Genomic DNA, 15,406 nt, shown 5'->3' with positions numbered 1-15,406 from the left:
TAATAGCTGTGAGTATGGTAACTAATTCAGTTTGTAGAGTGGATGCCCAGTTGTTAATTCTAATTCCTTTCTCAATTATATTACCGTCAGATTGAGTCACAACAATAGCACTTCCAGCCCTCCCACAGAAGTGAGGGGAGGCTAGCAGTGTTGATGGTGGCAGTTCTCTGAAAGTGGACGATGGCGCCGCGCTTTATTTTTTGTCTGTTTTTTATTTGCCCCCGAGGGGGCTAGTTTATTGGGCACCCCCATACATCCTGTGCAAGGTGAAGCGCAAAAGCGTTTACAGTGCCCAAGGGAGAAGCATGCGTAGTTCATGCTTGCCTTTATGACTCATGTATTAAGGGCGTAAAAGCCTGAAGCGTCATGGGTTTTTTCAGCAAGTTACATAAAGTGACAGAATGACAATTTATCTGTTTATGGCAAAGCGTGGCAGGTCCCTAATAATGTCAAGTGCCAGGCCTGTCTCGAGGAGGAAGGATATCTGGTCAGGGAGGGAAGAGGTGTTGGTAACAGGGTCATCAGTGGTTTGTAGGTAAGAAAGTAAGGAGTTACCCCGGGAGTTTGGGTAGGGCCCCTGGGAGCAGAGACTGGGGTGTCGGGCATTGAGGTCCCCCACAAGGAGGGTGTGGGTGGAGATGATATGTTGTGGTAGGACAGGTACACTAGAGGTGGAGGGAGACACATAGGCATTTACAATATTGAGGGACATCCCTTTTAGTGTGATTGTGATGGCGTGTACGTCGGTAGTGTCAGCTTCAAGGGGGACGTCGAGAGGTTGGTAGGGGACATCCTTCTTGGTGTAGATACGTCGTCCACGTGCGTGTCCTCATGGTGGTCCATTGATGCATCAGTCTGTACTCCATCTGTCCTGGCCGGGTTATGGGGTCATTTCAGGACACACTGTCGAGCTGTGAGCACGGTTACCTACAGACTAGTTACAAGTAAGTCTGTGGTCTACGAGGCCTTATTGTTCTAAGATGTTATGTATCGGGAGATACTAGGTATACGCCTTTGTCATATTCAGATAAGTGTGTAGTAAATGCTGTTGCCATTGTTTACAATACGAAGTTGTAATTGTCACCTAACTTGTAATCCACAAATCATGAGAAATGTCCTAACACTGACATTGTATTGACAGGTTTTCACCATTAAACACCATTGAGTCCAGGTGCACAGGTCTTCTTATCCAGACGTCGCATACTTACCTCTTCAATGGCGATAACATTAACCTAACCTAACCTAACCTAACCTAACCTAACCTAACCTAACCTTACCTAACCTAACTTTTATCACTTACCTAATCCTTCCTAGCTTACTGTAACTTACCAGTGCACTAATCCTAATACAAATAACGAAATATAACATATCTAAGGTAAATTAATCTATTTAAGTCTTAACTAATCTACCTAACTTACCCTGTCTTTAAATGCCTTCCCCTGACCTAATCTGTCTTACCTACTTTCCTTAAATTGTTCAGACCACAGCTAATTTACTCAACCTAACGAAATTACCTAACTTAACCTAACCTAGCCTAACCTAACCTAACCTAACCTAACCTAACCTAACCTACTAAAATTCTTGTTACTATAAAGATTTAGCTGATGGGATTTTGTCAACCTTCTGATTCTGGCATTGAGACACACACACACACACACACACACACACACACACACACACACACACACACACACTCACCAAACAATTAATGCCATCTATAAATATAAATAAATATAATATATTACCTGAAGATTAGATACCTTAGTTTATTTTGCCCTAAGATTAACCACCTGAACGCTAACCTAACTTTACCTAACCTATAACCGAACCCCTACAGGTAACATTATTGTGTTTAATCATCGTAAGAAATAAGCTTTCAAGAGATGTGTACGATTAACCCCATTGACTTCTGGAGGTTCCCTAAGCTGAATAAAATCGTCAGGCGTTAAGCAGAATAAACTCTAAAGTGCGATCATTGGTGAGGAAAGGTTGGATAACAGAGTCATAGACAGTGTGGATGCACGAACAATCTACACAGAGACACGGTAGGTATATAAAAATGAATATAGTGTAGTGTTGTAGTGTATAATATAATTAGAGATTGTAGGCATAGAAACAGAATACATAGAGAGTATAGGCATGCAAACAATGTATTCAAAGATATATTAGTTTTACGCTCATTTCTTATCTCGCAGTGGGCCATCAACAGGCAAAACAACATCAGCTGTACACAATGTAAACATACCGACTGGGGATCGACAAGATGAAGGTAAGATATTCTATATGCGTACTTGATATTTTTGTTGTTATTTTATTTTATAGCAATTTTTTTAATGTGTTCCAGCAGCTATACGTGGCATTCATAGTCTCTGTCTCTCGCTCTCTTACTCAGGCGGTGCAGTATACTGTAACACCTATCTGTTTATTTACACTTAAAAATAAATGGGGAGAAAAACAGAAGAACAGACACTCGAACAGAGAGAGAGAAAGTAATGAGGGAGAACCAGGAGCATGAATCATATCTCCTTCCCCCTCGCTATATCGTGGGGGAAGGTGAGGGGGAGCATGAATCACCCCCTGCGACTTAGCCTGAGGGGGGATTGGGGTAGGGAGGGGGGAAGAGGGAGGGAAGGAGGTAGAGGAAGGAGGTGTAGGAGGGGAGGGAGGAACAGGGAGGGGAAGGGGTAGAGGGAGGGGACGGGATTGGACTCGGTAACACGTACGGTCGTGAAAGTAAACCAGTGAAAGTGTCCGGGGTCATTGTGCTCCACACACATACACACAAATTCACGTACGTACATAGAATTACACTTTCACACAAAATTCTCGTACTCACAGAAACACACACACCTACAGACTTAAACATAGAGAGACATAAACACATACATTGTCCCTTCATTCGCTGTCATGCACTTAGTCTTCCTGCTGTTAAATATGTGTTCAGCTGAGGTACTCCCCCTTCCGCGCCTCTCACCTGGTTTGCTCTTGTCGCTTCACACACATTTCAGCACCACTTTCCCAACTATAAAGTTAGGGAACCATTTACAGTTGGGTGGACTGGGAGTGTAAGTAATGAACGTGATGGAAAAATATTAACAGACACAAATAGATCACATGTGTTGGTTTACACAGTACAATTTGTAAACCAGTCCAGGTGTTTGTAAAGTAAGTTCATTCCTTTAAACAGTGCAGGTAATCCCGGCAGCTGGGATGACCTGTTAAAATTTGTCATCCATCTAAAGATGGAATGTCTTTCTTGAGTGTTGAAGTTGTGTCGTCTGCTGTAGATCCAAGTGTTGGTGATCATAACCTGATATCTCTCGATGGTGAAGGTGTTGGTGGTACTGCGGGAACGTACAGTATGTATCTCTCACCAATATGACAAGGGTTCGAATCCTGCTTGGCCTATGGTTTCCCGGAGTCCGGTTTCTTCCTGTACTACCACTGGATAGACCAAACGACCGAACGGCCGATAAGTGGTGAAAATGTCCAAAAAATAACTTTTGCAGTATATAATTTAGTGAAAAATAATTATATTATTTTCACAAAGAAACTCAGATACAGGTGTTCCACTGATAAAAATGTGTTATTATTTTTTATCAAAGGAAGAACTAAGTGCAGTATGGCTGAGATCAGAAAGTGAATGATATACATGAAACTTTATTTATACTTAAACTGCGCTTGAGTGTTTGATCCACGTGAAGTATTACTAATGTATACAGGTTAATTCAGCAAAGAGTACATTAAATTGGAAAATTCAATCCTTGGATAATTCTAAACCACAATGTCTCTGGTAAAATGTCAGATTCTGCATATTTCCCATGTTACAATACATTTAAGATGTTGTATTAATGAGAGTGAATTTGATGTGAAACCTCATTAGGTTTTTGTAATCATTTATTCACAGATGTCTTATGTACAGCAGTACAACGTGACACAGATGGCTGACACTGGTGCAATGAAACAGGGACAGTGCACGACCGAATGAGATAAAGGCAGTTACAGGGGGAGGGAGTTTCACTTAAAATTCACTCTCATTAGTACAACATCTTAAATGTATTGCTACATGAAATCTATGTTGAATCTGACATTTTACCATGGAGACATTGTGGTTTAGAATTATCCAAGGATATCATCCTTCAATTTAATGTACACTTTGCTGAATCACCCTGTATATACAAGTAGGTGCGACATGTTGTATATATACTGTGCTGTACGTGTCAGATGACTTAAATACAACTTTTAGCAGCAAAGTCAATTTTCCAGCTAAGCCTCCTGTGTTAGCTGGTAAAAAGCCTCTCTTGTTCACTTTTATTCAGTGGATCCTCAGAGCTGCCTTCGTTAACCCAGACATCAGATCTCGAGGTTCTGCCAGGACGCTTCTAGGCAGGTTTCATGGCTACTGTGTGTTGAGTTTTATCCACAATAATTTGCTTAAGGTTTCAATTCTTGCAGTATGATGGTGTTATGTTGCTCTCGTTAAAACACTCCACGTTAAGTTACAACAAAATTACTCACCAGAATTTTTTTTTTCTGTTGATGTGAAATCTCGCTGGGACGGAGAGTTGAATCTTCTGCTCACGGAGATGATGTGTAACTGGAAGACCGTCAGCTAATATACTATGGTAGTTTCACACACACACACACACACACACACACACACACACACACACTCTCCGGTGACTCAAAAAATTATTAATTTATGCTACTTTATGGTGTTTCTCAAGAATGAAGGACCATCAATAGACATTAAAGTTGTTCGTGTAGTGTGTACCGTTTATGGTGGGGAGTATCATGGCGGCCACCAACAACCATAGTGGACCATGTGAGGGTGTACCTGTATCCCAGAGTATACAACTATACATGTTTCCTAGAGTGAACAGCAGCTAAAACAACTATCTGTGCATACTTTGTGGGAAACAATATGAAACCATGGACGATAAATATTGGGCTGTCACTAGTCACATGCAAAATTTCGGAGCATATTGACCCTCACCTGCACAGATAATTGTTTTAGCTACTGTACATGTGCCCGTCGAATGTACCTGTACCCCAGAGTGTACATGTGCCCTAGAGTGTACCTGTACCCCGGAGTGTATATGGATCGTATTGTATATCTGTACTAGGTGTACCTGTACTTCAGATTATTCTTGTACCCTAGGGTGTAAATGTACCCCAGAGTGTATCTGTATCCCAGAATGTACCGGTACCTCAGAAAATATTTGAGCCCCAGGTTGTATCTGTACCATTGGCTGTACACAGTGTCAAAATTAAAAAATAAAATAAAATTACCTCAGTGTACTACCTGTACCCCGGACTATACCTGTACTCCTGGGTGTAGCTGCACCTCAGAGTGTACCTGCTCTCCAGGGTGCACCTGTACCCCAGGGTGTATTTGTACTCCTGGGTATAATTGCACCTAAGGGTGTACCTGTACCCCTGGATGTACATTTATCGCGGAGTGTATCTGTACCCAAGGGTAGTGGTAAACTGGTGCTCCACCGGTATGGTCACAGTAAAGGCCAAATAAGATCTTTGGTGGTAGACTGTTACACCAATCTATTGTGAGGTGCTAAAGGAAAATTGTCCATTAAAAATATAAATTTATTTATAATAATATACACAAACAAAAGTAATATAATAAGTAAGTTTACTAGGGTAATATCATGATCAGGTACAACACAACAGCTCTGCCGACGAGTTGTCAGTAGTGGTGTATGGAAGCGAGAGGTCGACCTGAGTACAGAGGAGTTCCAGCTTTCCCGAACAGCATACTCAAGGGATGGGGTTAGACCGTTAGACCGAAGTCGCCGCTGAACTGGGATCCGGTAAATTTTGGTCTGCTGGCCTCCGTGAGTCCCCCACGACTGGACAAGTCAGGTTATATACTGTATGTCCCCTTGGCCTAGAGGACAGGGACTGTCGAACACGGATGATGACGCTTCTCACGCCCGGCCCTTGACGTGGGTAGAGTCCTCCTAACTGTTAGGACCTAACAACATATCAACATATTCATAATATTTCGCTAAAATTCATACAGTATTAACAACACCCGATATATTGAATATAACACCTCGACAATCAACATAGAAAGGTACCATAAACCAACAAAACATAAGCAAATCACAAAAGAACATAACCTAGACAAATCAATAATGTAAGTGAAGGGTTATCTTACCGATGCGCTCTGGATGAGGGAAGGAAATCCTGTGACCAACCCACTCATCCTTCTAACGCACGTCACTTGTGTTCCGGGTTCATAATACCACGAACGAATCTCAGTGAACGAAGAACCCACTGCTTTGAATAGGCACAAGTAAGCAACCCAAATCACACCATCACCAATTTTCCCCACAGTTTACTACTTTGGAGGGACGACATCGACTCACTGGCCCCTGATTGGCTGAACAATCCCGCTTTGCTCTGCGATTGGCCGACTGACTGACTAGTTTGTGTTTTAGTCAATAGATGAAGTGGTGTATCTATGTCTCGCGAATATTTGACACTATTATTAATTATATTTTGTTTGTTTGTTAATTATTACTATTATTTATTATTATTAATCTTACTATTCTCTCGCAGTCACGTTCACTGTTGTGGCGGAAGACCGGAAGTTGATTGTGCCAATTATGCTGGGTGTTGACCGCAAGTTTAGGGTGAAAGGAAGTTATTGGTGAATGGTAGCTGGTAGTGAACACAAGTTGATGGTGAACGGTAGTTGATGGTTAACGGGAGTTGACGGTTAACGGAAGTGGATGGTTAACGGAAGTTGACGGTTAACGGAAGTTGATGGTAAACAGAAGTTGATGGTGAACGGTAGTTGAAAGTTAACGGGAGTTGATGGGTAACGGAAGTGGATGGTTAACGGAAGTTGATGGGTAACGGAACTTGACGGTGAACAGTAGATGATAGTGAACAGAAGTTGATGGTTAACGGTAGTTGATGGTTAATGGAAGTTGATGGGTAGCGGGAGTTGATGGTAAACGAAAGTTGATGGTTTACGGAAATTGACGGTTAATGGAAGTTGACGGCTAACAGAAGTTGAGGGTGAACGGGAGTTGATGGTAAACGTAAGTTGATGGTTTACGGAAGTTGATGGTGAACAGAACTTGATAATTAACAGAAGTTGATGATTAACGGAAGTTGATAGTGAACGGAAGTCGATGGTAAAAGGAAGTTGATGGTGAATGGTAGATGGTAGTGAACACAAGTTGATGGCGAACGGAAGTTGGTGGTTAATGGAAGTTGATGGTGAACGAAAGTTGATGGTGACCTCTAAACTAGTGAGCGGAAGGTTTCGGCGTCGCGTCAGGATATAAACTAAGAATCTTGCGAACTTGGTCTGTGCTTCATTTGGTGGTGTTCAAGGCAGTTTTTGTGACATGGAGACTTGATCATGTTGCGGTGTTTTTGCAAGTTAAAATAAAAATCGTCTGTTGGTCACGGAGTGTGTGGTGGCATGGTACAGTGTCCATCCAGTTGGGTATTCATCCTTGAGCTTGACTCAAGAAGTGATGGTCCGTGTCATTACAACTTATTCGCTTCTGGAAAAGTTGATCTTCATGACTGAATCTTTACCTTTTGTGTGTGTGTCTATATAAGCTTTGAATGTTTCTGTGGACACAGCTAGTTTATCAGCACCCCATACCCATCCTTTGAGCGGTAGCGTAAAAGGATTATAGAGCAAAAGCCACAAAGGGTCTTTGTAACAATCTGGTGTTTGGGTCATTGTGGCAGTCGATATTTCAAAATATTTTCAAAATAATATAAAGTGTTAAGATCTTCACATCGTGGTTGATTTAACTACTTGGTACAAGATGTACGAGTAGATGCAGTCTCAAGCATCAGCTATTTGACCACCAGCATTAAAATGCTGTGTCATTGCACGCAGGGTATAGTTGGACCTGTCCTTAAAAGGATCTATTTTCTCACAGTCTAAGACGTAATATTCGAGCGTGCGGACACATGTCTAGCCACACACTTCATATTTGGCGTTGTTCATAATCATCTGTCTGAGGGACATACTGCCGGAATACTTATATACAGTCCAAAAAGTAATATCTTGTGGTCTACTGACCTTGTTACTTGTTCCCTACACAAGCTTGACGCGATACATGTGGATAATGGGTCAGCTAGAGCCTGTCTGCACTTGTTTGCAACTTAGAATTCATCTACAAGTTCTCTTCTGGTTCTTCAAGACGTGCAGGAGGAGTACTGATTGTTACTGGTGTTGAGACGAATGTTGGCCAGTGTTGTTTTGTTGTTGGTGTTGATGATAGTGTTGCAGACACTGGTGGTGTTGATGGCAGTTGTAGACACACTGGTGGTGTTGATGGCAGTGTTGTAGACACACTGGTGGTGTTGATGGCAGTGTTGTAGACACATTGGTGGTGTTGATGGCAGTGTTGTAGACACACTGGTGGTGTTGATGGCAGTGTTGTAGACACACTGGTGGTGTTGATGGCAGTGCTGTAGACACTGGTGGTGTTGATGACAGTTGTAGACACAGTGGTGGTGTTGATGATAGTGTTGCAGACACACTGGTGGTGTTGATGACAGTGTTGTTGACACACTGGTGGTGTTGATGGCAGTGCTGTAGACACACTGGTGGTGTTGATGACAGTGTTGTAGACACACTGGTGGTGTTGACAGTGTTGTAGATACACTGGTGGTGTTGACAGTGTTGTAAACACATTGATGGTGTTGACAGTGTTGTAGATACACTGGTGGTGTTGACAATGTTGTAGACACACTGGTGGTGTTGACAGTGTTGCTGACTCACTGGTGGTGTTGACAGTGTTGTAGACACACTGGTGGTGTTGACAGTGTTGCTGACTCACTGGTGGTGTTGACAGTGTTGTAGACACACTGATGGTGTTGACAGTGTTGTAGATACACCACAGGTACAGTGAGGGAGGTTAAACTACTGCGTCCTCTTGGCATCTGCGTTTACACATAAACGAGTGTGTGTCGTCTTGTGGTAGACGCTGTGTGGTCACCAGTATTTGGTTACCCGTACAAGTCTAGTAAGAGGATGTCAATATATAATTCTTACGTAAACTTCCATGCCGGTGCGGCGTGCTGAGATTATACCAAGCTGAAAATGTTCTGGACATGCGCAGTTCGACCAAAGTTCTTTTCTGATTACAGTTTTTAAGGTTCTGTTTGGCAGTCCTAGATTGTACTCAACATTGTCATTGTCGGACGCAAGTTTAGTTAAGGCATTAACTCAATCATGTTCACTAATGCCTACAGTATGTGAGAGGAGGTCCACAGCATCTTGATCCTGATACCCCCGCCAACAAGACACCATATATGCTTGTGTCTGGCTTCAGACACAAGCGAGTGACAATTTGAGTTTAAGGTATCGAGAGCAAGTAGTGAGGATAAGTGATATGAGGCTGTCAGCGTCTTCAATAAGTTTCAGTGCTGTGAGTATGGCAAATAGTTCAGTTTGGAGAGTGGATGCCCAGTTACTAATTTTAACTCCCTTTTCTATTACATTACCGTTAGGCTGGGTCACATTGACAACACTTCAAACCCTCCCACAGACAGTGTTAAGAGAGCCGTCAGTGTAGCTGGTCTGTATGATGTTATTTTCAGTCTGTAGGTTATGTATGTAGTCAAGAGCACAACACTCTCACAAAGAGGAGTACACGGTTGGGATAGTGACAGCAGAAGGTGGTGGTTGTGGAGCACCAAGTCTCCCTCCCACTAGTTTAGAAACTGGTGAATATTAAAATGGCGACGAAGGTGTGGCTATTGGGGGGGGCTGGAGGCCACGTTTATTAAAAAAAATAATAATAAAATAAATAAAATAAAATATATGGCGTGAGGGGTGAGGGCTGGAGGGAGGGGGCAGTGCCACGCCCTCACCCTCATAAAACAGTGTTGCCAACCAGTGGGGCAGTAGGGGTGGTAAAGGGCCACAGGAGGCCCTCACGACCTTTTTGGTGGTAGAGTTGACTTCTGTACTTTGTTGATGATCATCTTCACAGCGGGTCCAGTAAACAGATACCGTCTTCAGGCGTTAATATCTGCCATGGACTCGTTCTGTGAGGAATATTAATAGCTCATCGCTGTAGCGAATTGAATATTGATGTAACTTGGGTTGTTGGTGATACTACTGTGACCAGAGTTCGATACCCGCAAGGGCCTTATAATGATAATAATTAGCAGTTTATTGAAAAAAAATAAGGTAGCTAAAAGGCTGAAAATATACAGTTACATAATTGGGGAATGGGTCACTTGATTGACAAATAATATACAAGTAACATAAGTGGCACAAATATATAATAACAAGGGGGGGGGGGTGAGGTCATACTACTGGGAATTTCAGCATAGTGACTCGTAGTTAACCAGTGCAAAAGTAAGATGGATAGGGAGTGAACACGCTGGTTAACGAAGAGTAGTTGATAATTTTGGCAATGGCTGGGACTGGGCTGTTCTTGTAGCGATCAATACGTGCTAGTATGGACTGGATGCGTTTGTAGTGTCGAACAGTAATTCGCGGACGAGGGATCTCGGGTGGAAGTAAGAGCCGATGTCGAGGATGGTGCAGAAGCTTCTCACGAAATTTGCAGATGAGGTCATGGGGGAGAGAATAATCTTGCTCGCCCTCTTCTGCATTTTACGTAGATATTTCCGTTGTGTGGCATTGAGGGAAGATGACCAAGCAGGGGAAGCATAGGTGAGTTTGGGAAGTATGAATGTTGAGTAAGCACTGAGGAGCTCGGATGCGGGAACTCCGAGGGATTTGAGATGTCGGAGGAGGTGGAGACGAAAACTGGAAGATTTGACAATTGCATTGATGTGTAAGAAGGGTGTTGTCCATTTTAACCCTACTGAATTAGGCAGGTTTTTCTAGATGCTCGGTTTCCTTCTATGTCATCACGGGCCGTCTCTAGGCCTCTGGGGAGGCCAGTTAGTTATAAAATGATAAAGTTCTCCAGTATAAGATATAGATATAGAGATGTTTCTTCAGTAAAATTGTCCTTAAAATTCACATTGATTTGCATGTACTGTACGAGTACATACACAGTGCAGGTATACAAATAATGTACAAAATGCAGGAATACAAACGTTGTACAAAAACAGTGTAGGTCTACAAACATCGGTAAACAGTAAGCCGATTTGACTAAGGATAATCCAAAAGTTATTATAAATTTATTTATCTTATACCCAATGGCCACCTACTAGAGGTGGCCATGCTGAGGGAATTAGGCCAGTGGCCTTCGTAGGATCCCTCCATTGTTCTTGATCATTTTGTCAAGGACTATTTTGGAGCCCAGTACTGTTCTTGATCCCACAGCTTGAGCTGGTAGACCTCACCATAGATCTGCCAGCCTCTTTGTGAAGAAGTATTTTCTTATGTTTGTTCTGCATGTTAACTTGGCGAGTTTGTAGTTATGTTTTCTCGTGTTGGTTGTGCTTGACACCAGAAAGAAATAACCGGGATTCATGTTTTTCATCCCTTTCAGCATTTTGAATGTTTCAGTGAGGTCTACCCTATTGTGTCTTGTCTGAAGGGTTGTGAGTCCTAAGGTCCTCAGTCTACTTCGATAAGTGAGATGGCACAGTTCAGGAATCATCTTAGTTGCTCTTTGCTGTACCTTTTCTGGGGATGTTCGGTCTTTATGGCGGTAGGGTCTTCTGTGGAAACTAATTAGTAATAACAAATATATAAAAATAAACATATAAAATAATGGGTAAGTGTAACAAGAACTACTGTACATTGCACTTAGACTACCCGAGACTATATTTCCACCAACAATGCAGAAAATCACTATTTTCTCTTACTCCAACGTTTTCACTTTTTTTTTTATTGTTTGACACCATTGCTGGATTGAAAATAGTTTGATAAATGATAAGTCAATCGATGTTGCGACATTTTGAGTGAGAAGGTAAGGAGAGATGATGTTACTTATGTTGTATATGTCCATTGCGTGACACAACTGTAGCCATCCCTTGAAGGTCATTACGTTGGACAAGTGATCACCTGCTCCGGTAAGCCGTTCCACATGTACACAATGTTACACAGCTTGATGTGTGGATTCTTTACTCCTGTGATCCCGTGGACTACCGTCACGTAGTGTCACTCTCAGCCATGTTTCTTCATAGTTAATAATACCTTTGAAACAGTTTATTTTGCCAGAATAAAACAGATACAAACTGAGCAACAACAACAACAACAACATTAACATGGCCGATCATTTTGAGCGTTGCAGCTCTCTTGAAGACATCTGATAAATATTGTACATTTATTTGAAGAATATAATTAAATAACATACACTACCATCTCCATTACAAGCTGTTACATGGTGTTCATAAATACTGATTGAACTGTTCCCAAATTTTTGCATATTTTTAGTTTGGGGCCAGAACAATGGTGATGGGAAGTTTTTGGGGGCAGAACAATGGTGATGGGAAGTTTTTGGGGCAGAACAATGGTGATAGGAAGTTTTTTGGGGCAGAACAATGGTGATGGGAAGTTTTTTGGGGCAGAACAATGGTGATGGGAAGTTTTTGGGGCAGAACAATGGTGATAGGAAGTTTTTTGGGGCAGAACAATGGTGATGGGAAGTGGGAAGTGTTTGGGGCCAGAACAATGATGTTGGGAAGTGTTTGGGGCCAGGACAGTGATGATGGGAATTGTTTGGGGCCAGGACAGTGGTGATGGGAAGTGTTTGGGGCCAGAACAATGATGATTGTAAGTGTTTGGGGCCAGGAAAGTGATGATGGGAAGTGTTTGGGGCCAGGACAGTGGTGATGGGAAGTGCTTGGGGCCAGAACAATGATGATTGGAAGTGTTTGGGGCCAGGAAAGTGATGATGGGAAGTGTTTGGGGCCAGGACAGTGGTGATGGGAAGTGCTTGGGGCCAGGACAGTGATGATGGGAAGTGTTTGTGGCCAGGACAGTGGTGATGGGAAGTGCTTGGGGCCAGGACAGTAATGATGAGTAGTGTTTGGGGCCAGGACAGTAATGATGAGTAGTGTTTGGTGCCAGGACAGTAATGATGAGTAATGTTTGGGGCCAGGACAGTAATGTTGAGTAGTGTTTGGGGCCAGGACACTAATGATGAGTAATGTTTGGGGCCAGGACAGTAATGATGAGTAGTGTTTGGGGTCCAGGACAGTAATGATGAGTAGTGTTTGGGGCCAGGACAGTAATGATGAGCAGTGTTTGGGGCCAGGACTGTAATGATGAGTAATGTTTGGGGCCAGGACAGTAATGATGAGTAATGTTTGGGGCCAGAACAGTAATGATGAGTAATGTTTGGGGCCAGGACAGTAATGATGAGAAGTTTGGACTCTGGACAATGTTGGAAAGTGTATGTGTGTGGTAAGGGTAGGATCGGCCAGTCATCAGGAAGTAGTAGTCAGGAGCGGCGCTGCAGGATTGGCCTTACTGACCTAGTTGAGGATTTGCGTGGCGCCGCGAGGTCGTGGATTGAACCTAAAGTGTCACAGAACTGACTGGAGCCCGTATAGTGTAGGTGTGATGTACTGAGAGCCACACTGTGTTAGCTTCGTGGGCGGTTGTACATGGGATCGACGTACAGTAGGTGTAGGTGTATGTGTGTGTGTGTGTGTGTGTGTGTGTGTGTGTGTGCGTCGTAGGAGACACGCTCTGTACTTTCACCCCGCAGCTGTTGTGAAGGTCTGGACTGAAGGTGACCTTATCTTGCTTGGTGGGTGCTGCTGCTGCCCCAAGTTCCTCCTTCTTCTGGAATATCTCTCATCACACGCATCTTTTACTCATTAGTTGTCTTTTACTGTTTAGTCTCGTATCATTCTATAATTTAGATATTAATTTTTATTCAATTAATTTTCACTTTACCTGTAATTTATGGTTTCAGGACATGTATAATAAACTGTTCCGTTCGTGTATTTCCTCTCGTTCACATGGCTGTTCTTGCGGCTACTGACTTTAAGTATCCCTCAAAACTAATTTATTATTATTTATATCTCAACAAAGTTAGCAAATATTGAATCGATAAAATATAGAAAAATCTTAACAAGCTGAAAAACATGAGAAAAAATAAACAAAAACTAATCACTTGGGGATCGACGGTTGTGTGCACAGACTGTTCACTCTTTTAAGTTTCAGGAGAGCAACAGAAATCTGAATTCTCAAAGATTCGTATGCTCAGTTTGAGACTGAACCTGACCAACCTGACTTGTTCAGGACAACAACAGATTCAGATTTCAGATTTGCCCCCGAGGGGGCTAGTTTAATGGGCACCCCCTTACATCCTGTGCAAGGTGAAGAGCAGAAGCGTTTACAGCGCCCAACAGGGAAGTATGAAAAGTTCATACTTGCCTTTATGACTCGTACATTAAGGGCGTAAAAGCCTGAAGGGTCATAGGTTTTGTCAAGTTACATAAAGTGAGAGAATGATGAGTGTGTGGGGGGAAAGTTCCCGGTACATTTTATCTGTTTATGGCAAAGAGTGGCAGGTCCCTAATAATGTCAAATGCCAGGCCTGTGACTAGGAGGAGGGATATCTGGTCTGGGAGGGAAGAGGTGTTGGTAACGGCTGGGGACCTATAGGAGGAGGTCATAGGGCAAGTGAGGATGTAGTGAGAGAGGGTGTGAGAGTCGGGTTGGCCACAAAGTTTACAAACAGTGCGGTGAGGCTCAGGGTTGCCAATGTACTCCCATAGGTACCTGTACCCTAGGCGCAGTCTCATGTATATAAGCTGTTGAGATCGAGTCAGGGATTGATATTCTTTGTAGTGGCGGTTGTCGTCACCGGTTACAGCGTCATAGTGGCATAGTGTGATGCTACCCCGTTGTTTCAGGTGTATCCAATTTTCGTTGAATGCCTCTCGTTGTGTGGCGTGTATGCGAGATTTGAGATGATTCAGGGAGAGGGCGAGAGTGGCTTCAATATCTTCTTCTTGTGTAGCTTCTTTGGCAAGTCGATCAACAGTGTCACAGGCAGTTATTCCTATATGTGACGGGATCCAAAGAAACTTGACACGGATGTCATCAGGGGCAGGACAACAACGATGTAACAAAGGTACTACTGTACTGTAGTGGTCAAAATGCCTCGAAATTGCACCCATACTCTACCTTATTATTAATACTTGTATATTATATGAGTTTTCTCGTCTCTTATTACGGATAAACTTTAATGCAAAGTACAGTCTCGTTCAAGATTCTTCGAACACTGCTGGAGACAGCTGGCAACTTAAGGCCGTTTGTTTACTATAGTACGTAGTATAATAGAATGCAAAACAACAAAGCCCTACCATTAAATTAAGAAACGGGGAACTAAGTAACAAATTGCCGATCACTTTTGCATTTATTCATAATTTTTACTACTTACTATAGGAAACAAACTGCCTAGAGTTTCCAGCTGTCTCCACCATTGCTCGAAGAATCTTGAACGAGACTGTA

The 15,406-nt window shown here is 42.6% G+C and overlaps 1 protein-coding gene across 2 annotated transcripts in view; it reads left to right on the top strand.

Annotated features, from left to right (window-relative positions):
- The first annotated feature begins 810 nt into the window (after positions 1-810).
- Positions 811-15,406, top strand: part of LOC121871799 (biogenesis of lysosome-related organelles complex 1 subunit 1-like) — a 107,299-nt gene continuing 92,703 nt past the window's right edge. Inside the window, exons 1-2 of one of the 2 annotated variants that reach the window (XM_042374296.1) lie at positions 811-944; positions 2,196-2,269. In XM_042374296.1, the coding sequence (XP_042230230.1) occupies positions 883-944; positions 2,196-2,269 (136 nt within the window). In that variant the 5' untranslated portion in view covers positions 811-882. The remainder of the gene's footprint in view (positions 945-2,195; positions 2,270-15,406) is intronic. The other variant, XM_042374297.1, reaches the window with a different exon arrangement.

This window comes from Homarus americanus, unplaced genomic scaffold (assembly GCF_018991925.1).
Source record: "Homarus americanus isolate GMGI-L3 unplaced genomic scaffold, GMGI_Hamer_2.0 scaffold39675, whole genome shotgun sequence".
Lineage (NCBI taxonomy): Eukaryota > Metazoa > Arthropoda > Malacostraca > Decapoda > Nephropidae > Homarus > Homarus americanus.
The sequence above is the reverse complement of the archived record's forward strand: the minus strand, read 5'-3'. Positions and strand labels throughout refer to the sequence as shown.